At 39.6% G+C, this 24,053-nt stretch overlaps 5 protein-coding genes across 9 annotated transcripts; 2 read left to right on the top strand and 3 right to left on the bottom strand.

Annotated features, from left to right (window-relative positions):
• Positions 1 to 2,409: 2,409 nt before the first annotated feature.
• Positions 2,410 to 6,891, bottom strand: irf8 (interferon regulatory factor 8). Its single transcript, XM_037248095.1, has 9 exons — positions 6,784 to 6,891; positions 6,524 to 6,708; positions 4,958 to 5,141; positions 4,763 to 4,863; positions 4,634 to 4,691; positions 4,351 to 4,398; positions 3,598 to 3,993; positions 3,408 to 3,523; positions 2,410 to 3,316 (listed from the first exon to the last, which is right to left on the bottom strand). Exons 1-9 carry the CDS (start codon positions 6,830 to 6,832, stop codon positions 3,125 to 3,127), a joined length of 1,329 nt encoding a protein of 442 aa, XP_037103990.1. The 5' UTR covers positions 6,833 to 6,891; the 3' UTR covers positions 2,410 to 3,124.
• Positions 6,892 to 7,555: 664 nt separating this feature from the next.
• dusp22a (dual specificity phosphatase 22a) lies at positions 7,556 to 15,367 on the bottom strand. 4 transcript variants are annotated; one of them, XM_037247880.1, is made up of 8 exons: positions 15,322 to 15,360; positions 15,129 to 15,206; positions 14,123 to 14,156; positions 13,658 to 13,740; positions 12,766 to 12,815; positions 10,008 to 10,082; positions 9,649 to 9,820; positions 7,556 to 8,320 (listed from the first exon to the last, which is right to left on the bottom strand). In XM_037247880.1, exons 2-8 carry the CDS (start codon positions 15,147 to 15,149, stop codon positions 8,129 to 8,131), a joined length of 627 nt encoding a protein of 208 aa, XP_037103775.1. In that variant the 5' UTR covers positions 15,150 to 15,206; positions 15,322 to 15,360; the 3' UTR covers positions 7,556 to 8,128. The 4 variants fall into 4 exon arrangements, with proteins under 4 accessions (XP_037103775.1, XP_037103776.1, XP_037103773.1 ...); XM_037247881.1 differs by having other exon boundaries at positions 15,317 to 15,335; XM_037247878.1 differs by having other exon boundaries at positions 14,123 to 14,230; positions 15,129 to 15,367.
• Positions 15,368 to 15,675: 308 nt separating this feature from the next.
• LOC119120726 lies at positions 15,676 to 18,385 on the bottom strand. 2 transcript variants are annotated; one of them, XM_037247885.1, is made up of 5 exons: positions 18,299 to 18,385; positions 17,323 to 17,399; positions 16,585 to 16,752; positions 16,349 to 16,480; positions 15,676 to 15,994 (listed from the first exon to the last, which is right to left on the bottom strand). In XM_037247885.1, the coding sequence occupies exons 2-5, from the start codon at positions 17,396 to 17,398 to the stop codon at positions 15,858 to 15,860; spliced, it is 513 nt and encodes a 170-aa protein (XP_037103780.1). In that variant the 5' UTR covers position 17,399; positions 18,299 to 18,385; the 3' UTR covers positions 15,676 to 15,857. The 2 variants fall into 2 exon arrangements, with proteins under 2 accessions (XP_037103780.1, XP_037103781.1); XM_037247886.1 differs by having other exon boundaries at positions 16,585 to 16,749.
• A 43-nt stretch (positions 18,386 to 18,428) lies between these two features.
• On the top strand, positions 18,429 to 21,624 carry emc8 (ER membrane protein complex subunit 8). The gene is made up of 5 exons (XM_037247882.1): positions 18,429 to 18,917; positions 19,429 to 19,505; positions 19,583 to 19,652; positions 19,845 to 19,939; positions 20,027 to 21,624. Exons 1-5 carry the CDS (start codon positions 18,705 to 18,707, stop codon positions 20,184 to 20,186), a joined length of 615 nt encoding a protein of 204 aa, XP_037103777.1. The 5' UTR covers positions 18,429 to 18,704; the 3' UTR covers positions 20,187 to 21,624.
• An 851-nt stretch (positions 21,625 to 22,475) lies between these two features.
• Positions 22,476 to 23,873, top strand: gins2 (GINS complex subunit 2). Its single transcript, XM_037247884.1, has 5 exons — positions 22,476 to 22,667; positions 22,744 to 22,858; positions 23,144 to 23,243; positions 23,358 to 23,484; positions 23,561 to 23,873. Exons 1-5 carry the CDS (start codon positions 22,578 to 22,580, stop codon positions 23,687 to 23,689), a joined length of 561 nt encoding a protein of 186 aa, XP_037103779.1. The 5' UTR covers positions 22,476 to 22,577; the 3' UTR covers positions 23,690 to 23,873.
• The last annotated feature ends 180 nt before the right edge of the window (positions 23,874 to 24,053 follow it).

Below are 24,053 nucleotides of genomic sequence, written 5' to 3'. Positions count from 1 at the left end.
AAAAGTGGGATTTGAACCCGGGTCGCTGGGGGGAGAGTCCAGAGCACTAACCACTACACTATTAAACCCTCGCTCACATTGCATGGAATATATGTATATGGTTTTATGAAGCAGCTCACAAGCAAATAGTTAAAATGGTTATATGGGGGAGCACACGAGCTGCAACTGTGTTGCAATTCTATGATAAAATACTTTAGGTCTCACTGGAATTTGAACCTGGGTCGCTGGGGTGAGAGTCCAGAGCACTAACCACTACACTACGGAACCCTCGCTCACATTGCATGGAATATTAATGGTTTTGTGGAGCAGCTCACAAGCAAATAGTTTTATTTGGCAGCATACGAGCGACTGTGTTGCAAATTTTTCTATCATAAAATATTTTAGGTTTCACTGGGATTTGAACGCAGGTCACTTGGGTGAGAGTCCAGAGCACTAACCACTACATGATGGAACCCTCAGTTATGTTATGTGGAATCTATATGGTTTTATGGAGCAGCTCACAAGCAAATGGAATGGTTATATGGGGCAACACACAAGCGACTGTGTTGCAAATGTTTCTACGATAAAATATTTTAGTTCTCAAAGGGATTTGAACCCAAGTCGCTGGGGGAAGAGTGCAGAGAACTAACCACTACACTATGGAACCCTCACTCGCGTTGAATGTAATGTATATGGTTTTATGGATCAGCTCACAAGCAAATAGTAATAGATCAGTGGTCCCCAACCTTTTTTGCACCACAGACCGGTTACGTGTCAGAAATATTTTCGCGGACCGGCCTTTATATGAATAAATAATACATTTATATAAATAAATAATACATCTATAATAAATATATAAATACGATGAAATAAAATAATACGACTATTTCTTTCTTTTAGTAGTTTTTTTTTAGTTTTTCCTTGCCTTCTTGGGAGCTTAAGATCAGGGTTGATTTTTTATATTATGTATTTTATGTGCTCTCTCTGCGTCCATTGCAGCCTGGTGATCCTGACAGCAGGACATGTATCACCTTTTCTCATTTTGTGTCCCCAAAGACATTGTCGGGTGTGTTCAAATGAGATTTAAGATGATGAGCATAAAATGCTACTTCAGAAGTAAATAATGGGATTGCCTTGAGTTTTTTCTTTGGCGCTGGTCTGTGCAGCTGTGAGCTTAAAGTTGAAACGCCTCCTCGTGTCATAAATTACAGATGTCAAAGTCCTCCTTGCAGATGTCTTGGAAGTATTTTCTAAGCAGAGGCAACGTACACACCTGCATTTCCCTGAGCTCTGCACAAACACGCTTGTGTATAAATACGCACTTTTAACCTGGAAATGCAAAGTCACAAATAAACTTTCAACACCTCAAGTTTCAGTCGATTTATTCCAAGTTGAGGAGCACGTAATCAAAGTGATCAGACTTGTCCAAACAGTTCTGCTGTGACACGGAAACAAACTGTATCCCAAAATACCCTAAATAGTTTGATCTGCTTATTAAACACAAGAGGGAGAAGCTACTCTAGCGGCTTTATACAAAGCAGAGAGAAAGAAGATATAATGTTAAAAAAAAGCCTGACTATACATTGTCATAAAAAAAAAAAGGTCTCACTACACTTGGTCATTTTTTTAACAAAAAACCCCATCTTACAATACATTGGTCATTTTCACGTTCTACAGGAGCTAAAACTTTTCACTTTAGGAAGTGATTCGTTCACTCTCGTTCACTGAAAGAAAATAGTTCTTTTGAATGAATCGTTCACTCCACAACATGAAATCTCAAGATTCTCCGATTTGCCACGCGTGCACGATTAGCAAGTGGCTGACCAGGCCTTGCGCTAACTGACCTGTGGTTTGGCGATCCTGTTTACAATGCGCTCGGTATTTAATGTTGGACAATTTCCCACGGCACAGCTGAACATCTCTCACGGCACACCAGTGACACAACATGAATAATTCATATTTACCATGCACAAAGGAAAGGACAGAAAGGACATACTATTGAGTGCTTTCATGCTGAAGTTTTGGTGAATAGTGTCTGCAGTACAGAATGACTGCACTTGGGTGTACACTGAATGAAGGCAGTCTCACATGTGCTATGTGGGCGGTGGTTTTTGGGGTTTTTTGTTTTTTGCTTCCTGTGACAACATCCGATAGGTGTTCCTGTTCGGTAGAATTGAACGCAAACTCCTCTGTAATACAGATGTGACCACGGGTACACACGAGCGCACGCACAGACACACACACACGCACACAAATCAAGCCTCATATCCGCTTATCAAGCATTGGAAACATAAAACATGCAGATTTGCTTCCCCTTTGACTGAAATACTACTGTAGTCATTTTTTTTTTTCAAAGAAATACATATATATCAAAGTCAAGCATATCAAAGTTCAAATGGTCATGATATATTAATACAAAAGAGATTGTGGTTAATTGAAAATATGATTTTAATAAAAAAACGACATCATAAAAAGGGGATACAAGCACATGACGATAGTAAAACCTATCTCTAATATGCCATCCATACCGAAATCAAAGTAATAAAATTAGACAAAAAAGAAAAAGCAGATATTCGGTCAGTCAAGAAATTTCCTATTTACATTCGGTGCGTGACAGGTACCCGGAAATTTCTTCACTGAGTAAAGAACACGTTTGTTCTTTACCCAGTTTTTTGTGGATATGTGAGAAAAATATTCGTGGAGAAAATTAAAAGACCTAAAGAAACAACCATTTAAATCTTAGCATAAAGAAATAATGTCAATTACAATTGAAAGTGAACATTTTATTATTGCTCCTTACATTAAAATAATTATTATGATTATTTTCATGTGTGCTTGATTTTATTTGCTTATTTTGCAGCAGGTTGTTTTTAAGTGCTCCAGTTGAGTTGAGTTAAAAGAAAAAGTTATGATCTCTTGTGTCTCATTAGATTGAAAAAGGTGTATCAAATTCTACGGTCAGTGAGTGCCAGTTTACATGTTCTTCTCTCACTCTATTGTGGAATAATGAAGAGGAGGGTTGGCATATTAAGTCTTCACAACATTTCTTGTATATAATACAAAAATATGGACATTCTTGGCATTGAGAAGAAAGCTCGGTCTGAGAATATGATCCAAAAAAAAAGAGCGCTCTGGCACAGCCTCCTCAGGCAGTGATGGGCATATTCTCCCTGTAGCAGGCGGACCTCTGAGGTCCACTGTAGCTGCACAAGTCCTGATAGATGTTGGCCATCTGCTCTGCTGAGATGTCGTCGTACTGCTCCATGTTGGTGCAAAACGGCTGCGAGCGGCGTAAATTCACCGCCTCTAGCAGTTGCTGACACTTCACCATCGTGATCTGACACAGAAGAGGCGGAGGAGCAAACACGAAATCATCAAATTAGAGAAGGGTTTAAGAGGAAAAGCATGACACTTTTTTTTCCCCTTACCTGCACAATTATCAGCCTATTCTTGGCAGTGCTGAGATCATGAAGCTCCTCTCCGAAACACAAAGTCACAGTTGGATCGGGAGCTGGAATCTGACCTTCCTGGTGCAGCTGCAGAGCTACGACAGGACACAGAGCAGCTGGTTAGAGTTTCTCCTCGAACTATTTGTGGAGCTTACAAACAAGGCCTCACCGTGAAGGAACTTGCCAGTATCAAAAATCTTCACCACTGCATCCCTCTCCAGCTTACAAGGCACGGGGCTATAATGCAAGCCCACATCGGCCAGTCCACTCCAGAAGACTCTGCTCTGGCATAGCCTCTTGATGAATATACCCTCCTGATTGGCCCGCAGCAGGAGCCCTCGCTCCAAGTGGCCCAGCAACTTGTGGGTGACTTGCCGTTGCCGTTCAAACTCGATGAGTTCAGCCGGGGGGAAGTAAACTCTCTGCATGCTGTCGGAGCTGTATGGGGTGCCGCGACCCGGGTGATGCTGGGCCGGGGAGAGGCGACAGCCCTCGGGGTGATTCACCAGTGTGTTGTCCATCAGCTTTCCTCCATAGTAGAATAAGACCATCATTTGAGAGAAAGCTGGAGGACACAAAGTACATCAAAGTATTTAGCTTCTTACTTCCAATACAAATTGATGAAAGTAATTCACATGCAATATGATGATTTTCTGTTAGTTTGCTTTCACTTTCACCAACAACCCAAACTCCGGATGGGTCCCACAGTGGGGAAAAAAAATTAAAGTTGATTTTGACAATGGCGAAACACAAATAGGCAGGGCTTCTAGAGGCAGTTAGTCATTAACCCTCAAAATGATCACTCGCGCTCCCCGATAACTTTGTTTTTCTGTATATATTAGGTTTGAAAATGCTTTTGAAAATATGATTTAAAGTTCCTGCCAAAAATTTTACGTGTGGACATAAGACACAAAATAATTACCTGAGCTGAGCGTGCCAGTCGGTAAGGGGTCGTGATGCAGTGAAAAGGCTGCGAATTAAAAAGAGAAGATTTAAGGCTGTACACACCAATCAGTTCTCAACACGGACTTGTGTCATTATTTTGCCTCATCATCAGAAATATTTATACAACAACAACTTAATCATCCTCGTCAGCAAAGTTCAACAGGATGTTAGTCAATTCTTCCATTGGAGAGTTTGACTGAGGGCAGACAACAGCAAATCTCGTGTTTCACTTTGAGGTATATTGTCAGTTTTTTCCTTACCACTAGCACTAGTCTGCGGCCAATACTCTGGACTGGCCTGCATCCTGCAGCCTTCTTCCTGTACACACCGAACAATAACGTGTCAAGAAAGGAGTACAAGACAAGGAGAATGAGAAGAAGAAGCTTTACCTCTTTGATGAGGCCCTCGATGTCAGGAGGGCTGCAGTCCATGTCGGTCATGTCGCCAGAGCTGTTGGAAGCAGCTACCGCCATCACTGAGCTCCTTCCATCTGTGGCGCAATCATGGAAGAAAATATTCTATGGTCACGCACTGACCATACAACATAGAGCTTTAGCTTCACAAGATCAAAATCACAAGCTCACGTTTCTGCTCATCTTCTGGTACGATTCGGTAGACTTTATAAGGCTCCGAGATGTCCAGCTGAGATCTTTCTGTCGCCTCTTCAAAGTCAGGGCTTTTATTAAGCGCACAGCGCAGTCTGGTCTTCCAAGTTGCAGGTTCTGCCTTGTCGCCTTCCTTGAATTTGCCTTTAAACACAGCCCATGCCTGCATAGACAGCCATATGTTATCATATTATATTTTCACAAGGTTCATAAAATACGCTTAGTATTTTAAATTTAGTTACTATGTAAGGTAAGAATATCCATCAATCCATCCATCCATCCTAACCCTAACTCACACTCGTATTAAAACCTGCTTTTTAGTGTCTACAATAACTCAAGAAACAATTATATTTATACTAAGCTTAAGTGAGTTGATGAGTTGAATATCTATTTGACCAGGGTAGTTTAAAACAGTGATTGCCAACTAGTGTGCCGAGGCACGAGTGTGCTCAGAGAGGTCATCGGGTATTCCACAGTCATTTATCCAGTTTGGACGAAAATTCATTTATTTACTACAAAAAATATTTGTGCTTGCCAACGGCGTAGAGTAACAGGCAGAACAATTAAATGCTCTTCTAATAAATGACCGAAGGTACAGAAATGTATCCACTTGAGATGAGTGTGCTGTAAGAGTTTGTGGCCGGGGTTGCCAAATCCTTTTTCTCCCACCTGTTTAAGCCTTGTTTGTTTAGTAGGGTTTTATTTTGAAGTCTAAGAAGAGAAAACATTGGACCCAGAATGAGCACATGGACAAAAACATTCACAGTGCTACGTTGAATTCATGTTCGGGTAAAATATGAACAAGCTCATTAACTTTTATTCATTGAACGTGTTCAGGTACAACACCGCTGACCATGTATAGAAAGTTTTTTTTTTTTTTTTTTTTTTTTAAATAATCATGTATAGTAAGACTTTTTTTTAATGATCAAATGTGACCGTTGAGCCCTGATCTTTGATCCATGCACCTTGACCCTTAATCTTCGACTCCTGACCTTTCACCCCATACCTTTGATACTTGACTCTAACCGAAACAAAACGACCATGTACAGTAAGGCTTTTTAGTAAAAAAAAAATACCATAAATAGTATATATATATATATATATATATATATATATATATATATATATTTTTTTTTTTTTAGGAAAACAAAAATACCATGTATATAGTACAGGAAGTGAGGTTTAACGATCAATGTGCACAGCTCAAGCGCAAAATCCCCATTTTATATTTAGCTAGTCTATTTACATTTTGTGATTGTTTTAGAGAAAACAGTGCGATTATATACATTTTATTCATTACCCCCCTTTTGAAAATCTTAAACAGGCACTGCACGGCCAAATCACCCTGGCTGCAAACCCCACCCTGTAAAAAAAATCCCTAATACCATCTGCACCTATAAAACAATTAATTAATGTTTTTTTTTCACATTAATTTGAACCTAAAAGAAAATATAGGATAAAAACAAACAGTTAAACAAAGGTAATCCTAATAATATAAAATGCCCCATTTTGAGGCAATTAAGTGTTCAAACTGAATGTACCTACCTTAAAAATAGATGCGTCTATTTCTTGGTTGTAATCCTGTTTCCCTGCGTGTTTCCACGGAATTCGGAACATGATTCGGCTTCCATCTTCCCACATGAGCCCAGAGTATTGTCCACTCTGGATCTGCTCAATAAGCCACTGCTTCAGCCTACGACCTCCAGGATTCGACATCGCGTTTGTGTCACCTACACCAAGAAGTTACTCATGTTAGAATTGCAAAGTATCAAAGGAATTCCTAAAGTGAAAGTAAAAGCACTTACAATGAGAAGTTGTTGAGCTGTCAGATGGTAATGAATGATTGCTCCCCATGCATCTCTGTCAGGTTTATTGTTTTGGATGGTAGTGAGTATGCGTGACGTCACTGGTGTTCTGACCAATCACTGCCACCGAAGTCACAACAGGTCGACCCCGCCTACTACGACATTGTAGTTCTTTAAAGTGTGGGCATTTACAAGAAACGGTCTGACACAAGTTGCTGCCCACGCCAAAACAATCAGTCACAAGTAAGCTTGTGGCATGGGGAATTTTTGTGTGGACCCCTCCTTTGTCATTCACCCACTCTGCTCTGAGAACACAAAATCTTGAATTGCAAGTCGGTAAATCTTGGTAATTTGACATTTGGCCAAGGTGTGATTATTTCATGGCGTTCATTCATTTTTATAAAAATCCTAGGAACCCTAAACTGAATAACTGACAGGAAAATTCCAGGACTAGTGTCCCACATTCCGAGCTTTGGGGCCATATTCCACAGAGCCTGGTCAGGTGAGTGGGGAGTTTGCTCCAACAAAGTGACATTCTTGGCCAGGAACTGTCAGAAGATCAGAGAATGCTCTGCAGCCACATGTTGTCCTGCCACAGGGGACAACTCACAGTTTGGGTTGGAAATGCATCTTTTGACAATCTTGCAACTTTTCTGTCATAGACATTATCATTAGTATTAGTGGTACTAGATTAATATGTAACAAGTACTTTGTAAAGTCAAAACAATCACATTCATTCTATTGTACAGACAACCGTTTCTTTTTTCTTTTTAATCCGTTTATTTTTTTTACAAAACAAAAACAGTAGTGTGCAATACTTTTACCAAGAAAACCACAAGACAATCTACAAACACTACAATGATAAATCAGAGCTTCACTAAAAATCAGGAAGATGGTAGTGTTTGTACTTCCAAGATCCTTCATTAAAACTAAACATTGTACTGTCAACATAGCCTTGTATGAAACACACAAATCAACATACGTTCGTTCATTTTCCACCTTTAGGATTACCTCCATTTTTTGGAATTGACTGATTTACACAAAATTAATAAGCAGTAGTTCACCAAAGCGGGTGGTCGACATCCCGTGTAATCGGAGGCAAATGCTGAGCATATTGCAACAGGTCGGGAGGATCACATGGAAGCATAGGTGATGTCATCATGATTAAGGTGCTGAGGCTTTTAGAGTAAGGCGTCTGAGCACTGATGGGCTCGGTGAAGGAAACAAGGAGGTACTAGGGGTGAGGTACGCATAGCCCGCAGCAAAATCAACCCGGTGCTAAAAAGGTTAGCGTGATGCATAAATTAAGTATTTTGTCGGGTGATTTAGTGGCGGGCCTAGTGTTTCAGCTGCTGCCTTCGGGATGAGCCGGAGTGGGCGGAAGGGAGCACGCGTCCACGTCCTGTTTTATCCAGCGCTGGTCTCTGGCTTGTCTCTGGTTCTCCTGTTGCTCCGTGTATTGGATCAGCAGGGCGCCCACTTGCTCCTGGTCCTTAAACGGACTGGCTTGGAAACTGGACTCAAGCCACGCTCGATACTGTGGATAGATCGGTATGAATACAATCAATGCTCAGTTAAGCATTGTTGTTATCAGTGTGATAAATGACCGGACTCAGATCAAAACACTTGATCATCAAAACACAGCAAATAAAGATTTTGTATTTCCATTGCTTTCTGTGGTCACATAGTTTCCAAATTCTAGTCTATAGCAGTGTGTCCAACTGTTATGATTCCATTACAGTGTATTGAAACTAAAAATGCCTCCAGTCCTTGATATAATTGTAACTAGGGACAAAGATTTGCACGAGCCAGTTGTTTATTGTGGCTCAAGTAATTTACAGATGCTTTCAAACTTTTATATGATGAACCTTGGTTATTGCAGCCTAAGGAACATCACATTTTATGACATGTAACGGCAGATGACATTTATCCTGATACAAGTAGGAGTTAGCAGGAAGAATCTGTCTTATCTAACAGGTATCCTAAAATCCAGTGGAGTTTATTTTCAATGCGGTTACTGCACCTTTCTAAAGTATCACATACAATGAAACAATGAACGACACAGGTGACTAAAAGGAAAAAAAAATACAAGGTGTCAAATGCAGAGATGTTTCTAATAATTTGGTTACGTGACAAACGATTAGAAAAGGGTCTCAAATAATGGAGTGCAGTTCAATACAGTTTTCCAACGACAACCTGCAGAATAATAAAAATACAGTATTCACATGTCAGGTGACTTACCATAATTTCAGTATACTATGCATTTCTTTGGATATCACTTTGGAATGAACTTTTAGGATCATTGGAGCCACTGTAACTTTGTGCAGGCACGGGATTAACACTGTACTTGAATGGCATCTAGTTTTTTTTTTTTTTTTTTTTTTTAAAAACAAACCTTTCTAAATTTCGACATGTAAATACATTAAGTTTAAAGGCTAAATATAACTGAAGTGAAACTTGTACTTTGGAAGTGATTCTTTCAAGTACCACTTGCCTGAATACCACCCCACTTTCAGAATCACTGGTCTCAGGAGTTCCTTATATACAACCATACTGTGAAATTTGCCGTTACAATGCAGATTCTCTCATTTGTACGACTCACATTGTAAAGTCATTTCCCCTGTATTCCTCAAAATCATTGCATGCAAGATGCTGACGGTGATGCAAAGCACGTGATAAGCAGTGGCCCAGCTATCGCAATCGCAGCAACATCCCCCAACTCCGCGGTTCCCGTTCTCAATGCAACTCAATGCTTGGTCATTGCTACTGCAAGGGAACATTTTCATGCACTCCATTAATTGAAATGTATTATACAGAAAAAGAAGTGGTCACTTTTGCGAGCTGCTTGAACGGTATATACGGTACCTCTGAGACTTGCGTGGTTTGGTACTCCTGCAGCTGCTCCTGGAAGCCGCAATTGGGCCCAACAAAAGAGCGAACGGCCTTGACGGCGGTGAGACATTCCTCCCAGCTGTAATGGGTGACAGTCATCAGGTAGGCCACCACCATTGTCGTGCTTCGGGAGACACCTGCGAGGCTGAACGACAAACACGCATTTGACGTATACGCTAAACTGACCAGTCAAAATATTAGGTACACTTTGCTTCAAGCTTCCGATAATATTTTGTCGGATGGATGTTTATGTTTGTTAATGACTAGATTGCGGTAATATAGAGGCACTTCCGACTCACTCATAAGTGAACATTATGTTACTTGTCACTTACCAGTGAACGAGACACGCCCCGCCATTCAGGCGACACTCATGGATGAAGCGGATGCATTCTTTAAAATGTTGCAACCTGAGAAATTGATGAAAACACTTAAAATGCACACCGTTTCACATCAAATCAGGAAGCGATGGGCTGCAGTTCAAAGCATACAGTATTGCACAGCTAAAAATAGGATTGCATTATAGGAATTGAGAAATGGCATCTTGAAATGAAACTACATGAATGAGGCCCTGACTTTGTGTGTTGCAGAACTGGTTTATGATACCGGTTGAGGATTCCAATCAATGGACAATCTAATTTGCTTAAATGGATGCGACGACTTGGCTGCAGAACGGCTGCTCCAACAGAGGCTTTGTGAGCGCCAACGACAAACAAGGAAAGAGCCCTCTTTTGATTCTATAGTGTGACGACGAAGAAGAGGAAAAACAGCAGGTCTCTAAAATAATTCATGTTTTAAGCACGTGAACAAAAATGAAGTCTCAAACAATCCAGAAAAGCAATGAATGTAAGAAAAGGCCCGCCGCAGACATTTGTTGTGTTTGACAATCCTCCTTGCAGACAGTTGGGAAACACTGATAGCGTTTCACATAATCAAGAAGCAGAAGGCTGACCTGGCAGACTCCCGGGACCAGCTGCTGGTTACTCAACAGCAGACAAAGTAACAGTCGGCGGTGAAAATAGACACTTCTTCCTGAGACCCAAAGTCCACTTCAGAATTTGTCTCCTCAGCACTTTGCTCTGTCTTCCCAGCACTGATGCTTCCGCTCGTCTTGTTAAATACGCAGAAATTCACCATGTGAAAGAGTATTTACATTTTAACTAGCTGAATCTGGTAAAAAAAAGCAACAAAAGGCGCTCGTTCTCACGATGCTGCAGAATTGGAATATCATGGCAAAAGGCAGTCGTATTGAAGTACTGTCTTCATTCTGGATCATTCTCCTGTACTGTACAATCAATTGCCGTCTTTGTTTATTCCCTCAGAACTAAAATGTAACATCTCATCTCAAGCAAGCACAACGGTATGATATCAATAAATAGAGACAGACAGCATTTTGTGTCAATACGTCTTTTGGTTGTTTGAGAAAACGTGCTTGGCACACGTTTTCAATCGCCAAAACCCCTTTTTCAAAAATCAAAATTTGTATTAGCATGGTTGAAAATAATGGCTTTATAAAGGCAAGTAAAAAAATTATTACCACAATATTGCAATTTTAGTTTAGAATAGTTCAATTATAGTTTAAATTAATTCTTAATTTTCCTTCTAAGGGGCGATGTGCCCACAAAAGTAATGTTTTAAAAAAAATATATATAAATATACACACTGATAGATATGAATTTAAAAAATATACTTGAATGCTGTTAATATGGCCATAAAAAGAATTGAGCCACTCAATCAATTAACAAAACGACAACAATATTTCAGTCAAATTGAGGAAAAGTGGAAGTGACTGATAGCGAAAGTGAAGTTACTCGAGTCGTGATTATCACACTTCATTAAAAGTTAACAAAACAATAAAATAACATTTTATGTCACGAGATAGAGGGTTACATTTTTCCTTTAAGAATTTTTTCATGAACCGTCTTCCATTGCCTTAGAGTCAGCCTTTCACGCCCATTGCGAGTTAAGTTACCAAATATGGCTCCGTTCCCTATAAAGGGCGACACATAGCCATGTTCGTGTCAATATCAATTTAATAGGGAGAGAAAAAAGGAACTGAAATCAGGGTTGACTTGACATCCATACCACATTATCGACGTTGGAGCTGCACGAAGCACTAAACGAACAGTAGCTAGGAGCTTATGCAATGGGAGGGGCCTCCTCACCAGTGGCGAGCACGGCGGGGAGACAGTTGGCCTCCCGGCTCGGATTAAGCAGAATGGAGATTGTGACAGAGTGGGGCTCATTAAAGCGTAAAGGGTGGTCAAAGGCAACAGCCAGATGTCACTGAGGTTTCCTTCCTCTGCTGCCTGAGGGAAGGTGCCCGATTGCAACACTGGAGGTCAGAGCTCTCCGGGCCCTTCGGCAACATCCATCCAAGCCACAAAGCTCCATTTCTTATCTACTTGCAGTCGAGCTCTGAGGCAGAAGTTCCATTACGTTTAAAGAAATTGAAATAGAAGAGCAAGGGAAAACATTTTGAAAGTCTGCCGTGACAGCCAACAAGTGGACAGAGCCTTGGCACTGGTGAGGCTGCTTTAGAAATGCTACTGGAATATAAACCCAGTTGGGCTCTGAGGTCTGCAAAATCGGGTCGATCAGTTGAGCCCGGAGTTCAAAGCAAACTGGAAGGCGGGGCTTGTGCTGTGCGTTCGGTCCAACATGAGTCAAGTGAGAGTTGCATTAACAGAACCTACGTGGAGATGAATATAAACACGGTGACTCATGGGACTACTGCAAGGGTGGAGGGCCAGCTCATGATGCTTTCGACATGAATAAAGTGACAAATGGAATTACACCATCAAGCTCTGTTCGAAACATTGGTAGACAATCACAAAAAAAAAAATACAGTGGTGAATAACAGGAGTACTTTTTTTATGTAATCAGATTTGGCCAACTCATAGAATGATTTGTTGACAATAGGCAAGTTATTAAGTAAGGAAAAAATAAAATACTTTAAAAAATAAATAAAATTAAACAATTAAATGAGAATAAATAAAATCAAACCTCTTTGCCTAACCTATCCATCTAAGGTACTTTTAAATATGAGGAAAACGTTAGAAGAAGAGTTGATTGTGCGTGCTTTCTACTCACAGATTCTGGCTAGAGGCATCTGCTGCGTGAATACAAAGGTAAGTCTTGTCCTGCAAATCATCACCATGAGAAAAATACGTTACACGTCAGTGCAGTTGTAACACCCAGAACAAGTTTTTGTAAAACAAATACTGCCTGTTGCGTATGTGTGTTATTGTATGATTAAATGTACTATTATTATTATGACAACATATCAAACCTTGTCCAACATAACCTACCGTAGATGAATAGGAACCATAAAAGTAATGCATTTTCTGAGAAGACATCTTATTCATATGGTAGGCTGAAAATTTTTTTGTTTTCAAAGGTTAATACCTTCGCGCAAGACATCTTCATAGATGACACCCAAGCTCACAATATAGGCCAGAAATGTTATGTTCTACTTCTGTTTTAAAGATTTATTTGTCAAAAATGAACTTTCTCAGATGAAATAAGCAAACCAAGTCTGTGTCTGAGCTATATTGTGGTTGTCTATTACTTTTAGTTTCTTAGGTACACTCACCACCTGAACGTCATACAAAAGGTTGCGCAAGAAATTCTGCTTTTGCGAAATAACCAAATTATTACAAACGGCTTTCAGTAATATGCAATACAGTTCCACGCCAACAAAATAATCATCACTGTTAAACGACACCCATCTAATAGTGTCAACAAAAAGTCAAATGTAAAAGAAATTTAAATGATGGATTGACTATGTTATATCAATATATGATGACATACAATAACATATTAGCTGTGCACATATGCACTATGAGTACACTCTTGCACCATCTACAGCTCAACACTTCCCTCTGCTGGTTAAAGAAACCTCAGACTTTTGGAAGTTGTATTGTGTTGAATGTATTTGGTTCAGCAAGTGTTTTGGAGATGATGATACTTGTATTTCACTAACCTCAAATACGGGCCGGGCATTGTTGTACACAGAGAGGATGTGGGTGATGCCATTCTGTGATAGGCTTTGGCGGTTTTCTGCATCTAGATCAAATACAGGGGAAGGGAGTTGCTCACACCATGATTGAGTCACAACACCTGACTTTCAATGGAAATCCTTCTTATTGAATAAGCCACGAACATAAGGAACAATTAAATACACATTTTCCGCTCTCAAACAAAGGAATCCAAATTATATTCATCTTGGTACTGCTGCTTTTTTTGTTTCCAGCAGAAACCACCCTCACAACATTTCATGTTAAAATTGGGTCTATGAATTGAGAATAACTTGTGCAAACTGAATAAAATGTTCATTAGTAGAAAACATTGCAAAAACGTTCATATTATTCTTCACATTTATAAAAGAAATAAAGTTAAATCCCGCAAAAGGACAAAATAAATGACAAGACAAGGACGTCTTTCTTACCTCTTATATTCCCAAGGTACAGGCCATCAACAACCTGTGAAGCACAAGTCACAGACATGTTGTACTCTTCTTAGTCTCTGCATGATAGTCAGGCTTCAAATGGTTCCCCTAAAAAGGAACAAACGTTCCAAGCTGAGCCTGATTGGATTTGAGGCTTAAAGCTTAAGAACCAAGCACAGGAAAGGCAACTACCCCCCCAGGGACATACAAGGCCTGAAGCGCTGAAGTGTCATCCTCAAGGAGTGATGAGAGGCAAAGACACTGGACAGACTCCAAAACAATGGTGTTCAAACTTTTTACAAGTACCACCTCAAAAAATAATTACCTCTCCAGGTACATAATGGTCAAAAGAAAAAATAATGCAATTCAAAGTTAAACACAACAGATCTGTGCATGATAAATGTACCGCAATGGATGAAATAAAATACTATCAATACAAATTAAAGTAAAATCAGCAGGTTCACAGAAAACAGATGTCTAATATTGATTTGACCCCCATTTGAGTCATCATTCAAGAGTCAGAGGTCAGATGGTGGCCACAGCATGTTAACCTAAGTGAAATTGAGTGAAAACAAAGTTGATCTGATTCTGCATATACCAAACATGTCAGTGATTTACTTAATTTCTTCATTTAAACTAGCAACCTAAACTGGAATTGCTTTTCAAATTGCTCTTGTGCGAATGAAATGTAAGGCAAACCTGACTCATGCACAGGGTGTTTTTGCTTATCTTGTTGCGTATAGCAATGAAACCAATAGCAAAACCATTAGCATTCGCTAATCTCTACACTTGAATCTCGAATGAAAAGTTTTGGTGACTTGTCACGCGTATTTTTGCACTCTGCAACCTTAACGGATGTACCATAAATGCATCACATTGCAGTACTTAGCATGTGTAACAAGTCAACCTTGCGCTCGAACATATAATCTCTCAATCGTCAACACGAAATGGAAGACAAATTTAACACTTCGCCCGCAAGAGCAAAGCATGACAAACACTTTAGTACCTTATTCATTCCATTGCCCATGGCGGCTAGTCCTTGTGTATGGTGATTATCCGAAAGTGGCACGATCGGACTGTGGCTCTAAAATACAAGGCTGGGTAAATTTTCGAATTATTAAATTACATGCATTTACGGGTAAACGAAGCAAATAAGTTACAAAAGCTGAAGGAGAAATAAGCTTGCACTCTTGCCTTACAATGTGAAACGTCGACTTCCGGGATTGTTTTGACGTGAACTAAGTAGTCCATCCGGTAAGTGACGTCACAGGAAGGAACAGCCGTACGTTTAAAACAAGCGAGTTAATAGAACGGTGTTATTTGCGTGGGTTCTACTTCCAATTGTAAGGTATTACTGACTGGTTATGAATGTGATGTAAGAAAAATACTCAAAATTAATATTGCATAGCAGGCCAGCTTTGGTGCACATGGGCACGTTTTTGCAGTATACAACAAAGATTTGGCAAAGATAGCCGAAAATGCACTGAGATTTACGATTGTATGTTTTCACAAAATGCTTTGTCCATAACCCCCCCAGACACATACAATGTGGATTCATATTTTTAGATTTATTTTATTTCTGTACTATACAATGAACATAGGAGGAAGAGGTCTTCCACAATGACCACACACTGAGGTAATGTGGATGGATAATCAATACAGTAATGCAGGCATTAGTGGATCTTTCCATTGGTCTGCTTTTGATTTCGAATGTGAGACATGGTCTGGTTGCTCTTTACTTCTTCCACTGGTTGTTTTCGTAGTCCCACTTTGATGACAAGCCTTCCACAGGGTTCATTCTCATGTCCAGCATCCTTTGCAGCTCTTTCTCCTTGAACTCAAGCTCAAATGTGTGAGGAACTGGTCCATACACTGAAAACACACAAAAAGTGACTTATAAACAACTGTGTAATTATCAATATTACAGTGGCACCTCGGTTAACAAACACAATCCGTTCCGTCAAGTCGGTCCCTATCTGAAAAACAATGGTCCCCATAGGAAATAATAAAGGAAATTGAAATTGAAATAAAATTAGAAAATAGATGAGAACAGTTATAATACAGTACAAATTGCATCAAATACACATAAAAACTAAAAAAAAAAAAAAAAAAAAAAAAAAACATTTAAACATGAAAACTTACCGTTAACCGAGGTTCTACTGTATATTCTTTGAATTTTAGAAAACACAACACTGTATTATTCTAGTTAGAATGTTTACCACTTACCATGCTTCCTCTGCCAGAACACCACAAGCCCAGTGAGGCCAAAGAAGAAAAAGATCCCACCAACCACAGTCTTCCACTGAGACGATGCCTGGTTCATCTCAGCAAAGCTCTGCTTGAAGCTTATGCGATACACTGAATGGGGAGCAATTGAATGAAATATTAATATGCATGAACGCAACATTTGATTGGTTTCAAGTGTGTCAGGCCAAGGTATAAACGGTGATGCAAAATCTTACATCCGATCTTCTCCTCATTGGAGAGGTCGGTCCATAAGCCTTTCTCCTTCTCCTTGAGCGACTGCTGCTCTGTGCTCAGTTCCTGCACATAGTTGACATCGGGAAGGGGGTTCTCCCGCGTGTCAAAGTAGGCAGGGAGAGTGTAGCTCTCCACTTTTGCGACACCTGCTGGAATGAACACAAAATCCTTAAAGTCATGGAGATTTAAGAAATGGACTGTATAATAAAACATCTTCTGTAAATTTCTGTTTAGACACCTCCAATCAAAAATGTGTTTAATGTCGCAATAAAAACTTTACCAAAAGAGATGTAGTATTTACTTGTTTTTTTCCCCAAGTGGACAAAAACCCCCAGCAATTAAGGCAGTGTTTATTGGAAGGTGTGCTCATAGTGCATCAAATACTCTACCGCACAGGTCACAATGAAATGAAATTGTATGAATTAACTCAAAATGAGAGATGATTTAGATGATTAAATTTGTTATTTTAAACGACACAGATCTAACGCTAGCATAATACCACACGTTTAACTTACTGTCAGAATGAAAATGTATCAACATGTTTGCTAATACTCTTGGTTTTTCCTTTGTGATGATTGTCAGTCATTCACAGCATATTAAAGGTTGAAACAACTTGACCATTCTTGCCGTTTGTATTTGTTGTCACTTGTTTTTGCCAAATGTTCAAATACACTATTGGCTAACAATAAGTGATATACAATATCATATGCGATAATCACCATGACTGCCGCGTAAGCAAACAGATGTAGAAATGGCACGTTTGCCAACAAGACTCAGGGCTCTGGTTGCCAGCATTCTGCGGAATAGAAATACAACGTACATTACTCATACATGTCATGGTTGATATGCAAACATTATGTAAACAACATGTAAATATTAAGACACTTCAGGGGCAAACACTTAAACGCAACCTCCACATTAAGTGCACTCGCAATAATATGAAATCAAGACATGAATATTGACAAAGTAATGATGTCCTTGATTGACACCCACTCTGCAACAAAACAACTCGTAGATGAAATATGAGTTTTAAGAAAAATACTAGAGAAACACAATAGTTTTCATTCGGCTGATCATAATTATACAAATTGTTAGAGACGACTTCAAATAAATGTCTCAGTTGTACCCTTTGAAGTGACGCCTCCATGTAAACAGCAGGATTACCTCAAGTGCATTAAAAAAGTGGCAATCGTATCATTATGGTATCTCGCCGATATTCTAACTCAACCTTTAAATACAAATTTGGTGACAATAACAACCAAATGCTGATTTTAAATATTTAGGTTATAGCCGTGATGTCTGGCTAACGTTAGCATTAGCCGCACAGGCAAGGTCAAAGCGCCGCGGCTTCTTTGAATAACATTGGTTTTGCAATTGATTGTGTAATACAACATAATGTATGATGCGGAACTCAATTCCTTGGTAGAAAGTGTCTTCGCACGAGGCAATGGGGGTAAAACCTGAAAACAGGACGGTTGCACCACGTCAAACGTCGCTGCTAAATGCTAACAGCTCGCGCTAGCTTCAACGGGCTTTGACAAAGTCACCCGTGTGCTGTTGCCAAGAGCAGCCAAAAGTGGCAACACAAGTAAGCACAGTCTGTACATTTAAAAAATGAACATTGATTAAATGAAACGTTTTAAAAAGTGAACATGAACAGGCAAGAAACAAGAAAGATGTGAATAAAATTCTTACGGGACTATCCTTGCAGCCGCGCACCGATCTCCTCAAAGGAAGTGCAATCGACCGGAAGTAGTTAGTTGGTCAAAAAGCATTTCGCCGTTTACGACGATAACGTCGTTTTACGGTACATCGTTTTGGTTAACGGCCGCACCGGTTTTTGACAACCAGCAGTGTGCTCGGAGGACGTATCATAAGATCAAGTGTACTCTTAGCTTACTTGTCTACCTTGTTTCAAACTGAATCATTTCCGATTGATATAAACGGCATCCCTTTGTTTTGGCAGAATTTAAATGTTACGCTTATATAGAAACTTAACCGTATGGTGTGCTACTTTTCTACTATGCGATATAATTAGCTAACTTGTCAGAAGTATTTTTACGTCTTTTAGTACGAGAGCCTGTCCAATTCCTCCACGATCATGCCTATTCAGCTGACTAGTCAAGCTTACTGTAAAATGCTACTGCACGCCGCCAAGTATCCGCACAGCGCCGTCAACGGGTTGTTGGTTGCAGAAAAAGACAAAGAGAGAAAGAAAGACAGTTGCCAAGATCCAGTCTTGTGTGTGGACTGCGTGCCACTCTTCCATGGCACTCTGGCTCTTGCACCAATGCTAGAAGTTGCTTTAACACTGGTGAGTCCTTTTTTTCCTGTCACTCTACACCCAGGTACTTGTCTTTTTGACGCCTGTCCTAAATGAATATTTGAGCCACTGCTCCTCCGCCTTGAGATGAGCCAGATGAGGTGGCTCGGGCATCTGATGAGGCGCCTTCCCTTGTAAGGTGTTCCGGGCATGTTTCATCGGCAGGAGACCCATGGGCAGTTTACACTGACGAGACTATGTCTCCCGGCTAGCCTGGGAAGCGCTGGAAGAAGTGGCTGGAGAGAGGGAACTTTGGGCTTTCTTGCTGACCCCCGAAGTGGTAGATGATGGATGGATGGATGAAGCCACTGTAACATGCACAGTTTGAACATTTAATTCAGTGATTCTTTTGCCTACCACAATATGCCACCCAATGATTTTAAGATTTGAGGATTAATGCTATAGGACATTTCACAAGACGTCACACATGCTTCTGGAAAGCAAAAAAAAAAAAAGTTATATTATTCTTGTTAACCAACCCCTCGATGTCTGTTCTTCTCAGATTGACACTTGGTGTAAAGAAAACAATTATGTCATCGTCGGATACTATCAAGCAAATGAACGCACAAAGGATTCAAGGTATTGAACCCCTTCTTTTTAATATCTACGTAAAACACATGCACTACTTTTATAGTTTTTCATCTTCTCCTTTGCAGACCCAACCAAGTTGCGGAAAAAGTGGCAGCAAGGATTTCGGAATGCTTCAGTGAAGCTGCAATTGTTATGGTAAATGAATATATAATATAATATATATTTTTTTTTCTTAATTGAGTTGTACAGGTTATAGATCACATCAATAATGGATTTTTTTTAAAACAACTTACTTAGGTTACATCTTTTAATATCAGATAAAGCTGGCAGTTGAACAGGGATGTGTAAAATTTTTAAATCCACTGCAACTTTGGTGTTTATTCTCAGGTGGACAGCAGCAGATTAAAAATGAGCTGCCGTGAGCCCATTGTGCTCATTTATGATCTTCATGAAAATAAGTGGAAAAGTAGGGATGTCAATATGTAAGTGTCTCCTGTACTTCATTCATTCGGCATTCAAATCAAATAATGCTTCAAATGATAACTAACCCTGTTTGCTCACTTTTCCAGCGACTCCTTCGAGGACTGGAGCGAAGCGCAAAAGATCACGTCAGCTCTTCTAGAGGGAAGGGCCTACGAGAACTTGATTGACTTTGACAATCATTTGGACGACCTCAGGAACGACTGGACCAACCCGGTCATTAACAAGTCTGTCCTGGACTTGTGTTGAGACCGTCGGCCGTGCAGGCTTAACAAGCGCATGGAGATGGCTGCCATTGCTACTTGTGGCACAGGAGCACACGATGCTCAACCCAGTCCCGGTTCCACTTGAGGTTTTGGTACTGTCCAGAATATGTGGAAGACCGACCTTTTATTAGGCCAACCGATCTCAAGGGCAAGCACCTGATTGTGCACTTTGCGCAGGCATTGCAGACATAATGTGGCTCAATGCATTTTTTGTAGAATGAGAATGATGTGTCTTTATTCATAGTGCTAAAATTATTAATTAAACTTAGAAAATATTTGATCGAGTTTGTTCTTCTGAAGTAGCCATACTGAGGTAAAACCCCTAATACAGCGGTGCCTCAACATACGAATTTCATTTGTTCGGTGACGCAAAACATTTGTACTCAAATCATCTTTAACTATTGAAATGAATGTAAATGTTATTACTAATCTATTTCAGAAAAGAAGGTCTTTTAAACAAGAAAAATAGCAACTCAATAATTTACTTTATAAAATAAACAACCGTGAGATAATTAAATGGATTGTAAAGAATGAAACTGTTTTGGGCACTTTTTTGCATCAATTCAGTAGACATTGTGCTTGAACTTCTGCACCTCTTGGGCACATGAAGACATTATAATACAGATAAAGACACACAGAAGAGTTTCACTGATGAATAAGGAAGATGCAGTAATATTAGTCTTTTTTTGCATAGTGAAAAGAATAGATGAGTGTGTATTGTTATATTGTTTGTCTACATTTGTTATTCAAATATAGTAGCTGTTGCCGAAGGGTTATAACATGCTATTTGTTACCCTGTTGTTTTTGCATTACGTGTTAGCATTAAGCTCACAGGATTTAGTGAGGCAAAAATAATGTGGTTTGGCTCCGTAAACATGTAGTTTTCTGTTTAGTTTGATGGTCAACTAACTACAATTCAATGTCAATCATCTTGAAGACGTTTTTTTGAAGATACTGAGTATTTGCTTGCTGTCAAGCAATTAAATTCACTGCCACACCATATTGTAGTTGCAAGTCAGAAAAGGTGGCTAACTGATGGCTTGTAAAAACTCCTATGTCGGGTCTCAAGGACCCATTGCAAATGATTTGATTGAAATGATTGGTGGGAAATTACTACTACTGACATGATTACCATTTTTTTGTGTTGTCTTTACACCTCTAAAACATGTTTTAAAGTGATGACTGTACTGTTTTCTTTTATACAAGTACCAGCAATTACACTGATATATTTAAAATTATTACGTACTCTTCTCAAGATCATAGAAATATATAACTTTTGTTTGCTTTATCTTACCTATTACTTAATGTATAGTTGCTTAATAGACCCCTCTTAATTCTTCCTTCTAAAAATTATTAGTAGGAATGAATGTGTTTTGCTTTGATTTGTGTTGCTTAAAATAAAGAGTTCATTTCACATTTAATATTTTGGATGATTAAATATGGATTGGTAAGTGACTTGCTACTGAGTTCATCAAACAGTATTTAAAAAATACTCGAGTTTTAAGTATAAACACCACCCCAAGGAATACAATTTGTTTCAAACAGCCAAGAAATACTAATAAACGTAGGCATGTCTACGGGTGGGCTGTGGTGAAAATCTGCCCAACCATTTCCCCAAAATAAACGAGCTTACCTTGGCCTGTCTCTTACTTTGCCATAGCTTGCACAACACTGACATCTGGTGGTGTCTTCTCATGTCTGACCAGAGGCTTGTAGGTACGTCATCTTATCTGCCACATTGGATGTGTCACATCTGCATCAGGATGACTGTGAAGACAAATATTGTATTAGAATATCATTATTAAATATCTACTCCGTGTCTATAATAACCAAACTAAGTGTAATGTTGATTTTCCTGAATTAAAAGCGGCAATTGTTTATATTTAACTGTCACTGATGTTTTTTTTTCTTCAATGCATGCGCATCAGTTTAACTTTTAAATAATACAAGTGACATTATTTTCTAGTTTAATACAAGAAAAAAATGGGATGATTTTTAGGGGGGCTTGAACGAATTTGTGATATTTCGATTCATTTTATTCGGTAAGTTATTGCAGTATAAACTACAAGGGCAGTCGATTATTTAAGTAATACAATACAAAAAAAGGTTAGATAATTCTATGAGATTCGATTCAAACCTTAGTGCGCTGGTTTGCCAAATCCAATATGGCGGCGGTAACTACGTACAAATAACCTTAAGAGGCGCTATCTAGAAATTATGTTTGTCACTACTATACGTATGGCAACGTTTAGCCAATCACCGCTCTTCATCTCCATGTTTTTGTTGACGGTCTCCGGCCAGCGCGGGAAAGTTGATGCTAGCAATGACAAGCTAGCAAAGTTTTCGGATGCTGTTCTTCTCTACGTAGACAACTATGGACCCTTCAGAGGTCGAGTTCCTCGCCGAGAAGGAGTTGGTGAAGATAATACCAAATTTTAATCTAGACAAATTATATTTGATCGGGGTGAGTACGGTTACCTTAACGATCATCTTGTTAGATATTACTAGTCAAAACAATGGCAGTGCGTTGATGCTCGCAGGGGGACCTGGGACCTTTTAATCCCGGTTTGCCGCTGGATGTCCCCGTGTGGCTGGCTCTAAACCTCAAACAGAGACAAAAATGCAGAGTCGTTCCTCCAGAATGGATGGATGTTGGTAAGATGAAATATTGCCGTGGGCCTTTATAATTCAAGTCAAAGCTATTATTCTGTTCCATGGGTATTAAAAATTCATTCGGTGCCAGCCATTTTAAAATGAAAAATACACACAAGCCTGGGAATGAACGTCTGTATTCTTAAAACATTTAAATACGTCCATGGAGTTGAATACATTTTATTTTTAATTGTTCAGTTTGTCCCTAGTTTAAATGATTGAGTCTCACCTGCTATGTTGTCACAGTAAATGTATATGTGCCGTTCCCATGATGGGTTGACATTGCAGAGAAACTTGAGGCGATGAGAGAGCTTGAAAGGAAAGAGGCTGCCTTCACACCTGTTCCCAGTCCATACTACATGGAGCTGACCAGATTGCTGCTCAACCAGTGAGTCAGAAAACAATCATCCCCACCCATTTTATTCAGCCAACATATATGTTTCAGGTGATTCGTAGCAGTCTTCCAAACACAATTGTGTTTTTGTTTGTCTGATATTCACAGTGCGTCGGACAACATCCCTAAAGCAGATGAGATCCGTACGCTAGTTAAAGATATCTGGGACACACGCATTGCGAAACTTCGCCTGTCTGCAGACAGCTTCATCAGTCAGCAGGAAGCTCATGCCAAGGTCAGCACATAACTTGCATTTTGAGGCAGGGGTCCCTGGCAAGAACGAAGCTCAGTCTGCTTTTCCTCTTTCACAGCTGGACAACCTGACTCTGATGGAGATCAACACCATCCGAGGGTTCCTCCTCGATTCGCTCAACTGCATGTACAAACTACGCTCTAATCTGCAGGCGGGATCCAATAAGGGACAGATTGCAGATTATTGAAGGACACTCCTCGGTGCTCCAATCTATAAGGAATTAAGCATCATTGAGGCGGCAGTGTTGGGCCTGTTTTTAACCATAATGATCACTCTCAAAATGTCTTTGGTGATATCTATTCCACTTGTGCTAGCCCATTTTAGGACCCTATACTGTACATGAATTAAATACAATGTGTAGTGTGCTGAAATGTGATGAGTGATTTTATTTTTTTCCCCCTCTTAGTTTTGTTTCATGTAAAGCTAGTCAAGCATTGAATTAATTATCTTCCACCAGTGTGGCACAACTACAGAGAAGCACATTACTAGTATTGAGTCTTGCCTCAATAGTAACAATTTCCATACCAGCTTCAGTTTGACAGAGAGACAAA

Source organism: Syngnathus acus, chromosome 3, assembly GCF_901709675.1.
Source record: "Syngnathus acus chromosome 3, fSynAcu1.2, whole genome shotgun sequence".
In the NCBI taxonomy this organism is placed as follows: Eukaryota; Metazoa; Chordata; class Actinopteri; order Syngnathiformes; family Syngnathidae; genus Syngnathus; species Syngnathus acus.
Note: the sequence above shows the minus strand (reverse complement) of the source record. Positions and strands in the feature narration are given on the sequence as shown.

Bases quoted from the DNA above. Each gene is read 5' to 3' on its own strand.
- irf8 (XM_037248095.1), bottom strand. From the start codon at position 6,832: ATGGGGAGCAATCATTCATTACCATCTGACAGCTCAACAACTTCTCAT. The intron at 3,524-3,597 runs GTGAGGCCTTGT...GTCCTGTCGTAG, and splicing joins TACTGGCAAGTTCCTTCACG to CTCTGCAGCTGCACCAGGAA. The intron at 3,317-3,407 runs GTAAGGGGAAAA...CTTCTGTGTCAG, and splicing joins ATAGGCTGATAATTGTGCAG to ATCACGATGGTGAAGTGTCA.
- dusp22a (XM_037247878.1), bottom strand. From the start codon at position 14,180: ATGTCTGTGACTTGTGCTTCACAGGTTGTTGATGGCCTGTACCTTGGG. The intron at 12,816-13,657 runs GTTAGTGAAATA...GATGATTTGCAG, and splicing joins ATGCCCGGCCCGTATTTGAG to GACAAGACTTACCTTTGTAT. The intron at 9,821-10,007 runs GTAAGTGACAAG...TTTGTCGTTCAG, and splicing joins GGGGCGTGTCTCGTTCACTG to CCTCGCAGGTGTCTCCCGAA.
- LOC119120726 (XM_037247885.1), bottom strand. From the start codon at position 17,398: ATGCTGGCAACCAGAGCCCTGAGTCTTGTTGGCAAACGTGCCATTTCT. The intron at 16,481-16,584 runs GTAAGATTTTGC...CTCCCCATTCAG, and splicing joins CAATGAGGAGAAGATCGGAT to TGTATCGCATAAGCTTCAAG. The intron at 15,995-16,348 runs GTAAGTGGTAAA...GTGTGTTTTCAG, and splicing joins GTTCTGGCAGAGGAAGCATG to TGTATGGACCAGTTCCTCAC.
- emc8 (XM_037247882.1), top strand. From the start codon at position 18,705: ATGCCTATTCAGCTGACTAGTCAAGCTTACTGTAAAATGCTACTGCAC. The intron at 19,506-19,582 runs GTATTGAACCCC...TCTCCTTTGCAG, and splicing joins GAACGCACAAAGGATTCAAG to ACCCAACCAAGTTGCGGAAA. The intron at 19,653-19,844 runs GTAAATGAATAT...GTTTATTCTCAG, and splicing joins GTGAAGCTGCAATTGTTATG to GTGGACAGCAGCAGATTAAA.
- gins2 (XM_037247884.1), top strand. From the start codon at position 22,578: ATGGACCCTTCAGAGGTCGAGTTCCTCGCCGAGAAGGAGTTGGTGAAG. The intron at 22,859-23,143 runs GTAAGATGAAAT...TTGACATTGCAG, and splicing joins TCCAGAATGGATGGATGTTG to AGAAACTTGAGGCGATGAGA. The intron at 23,244-23,357 runs GTGAGTCAGAAA...TGATATTCACAG, and splicing joins ACCAGATTGCTGCTCAACCA to TGCGTCGGACAACATCCCTA.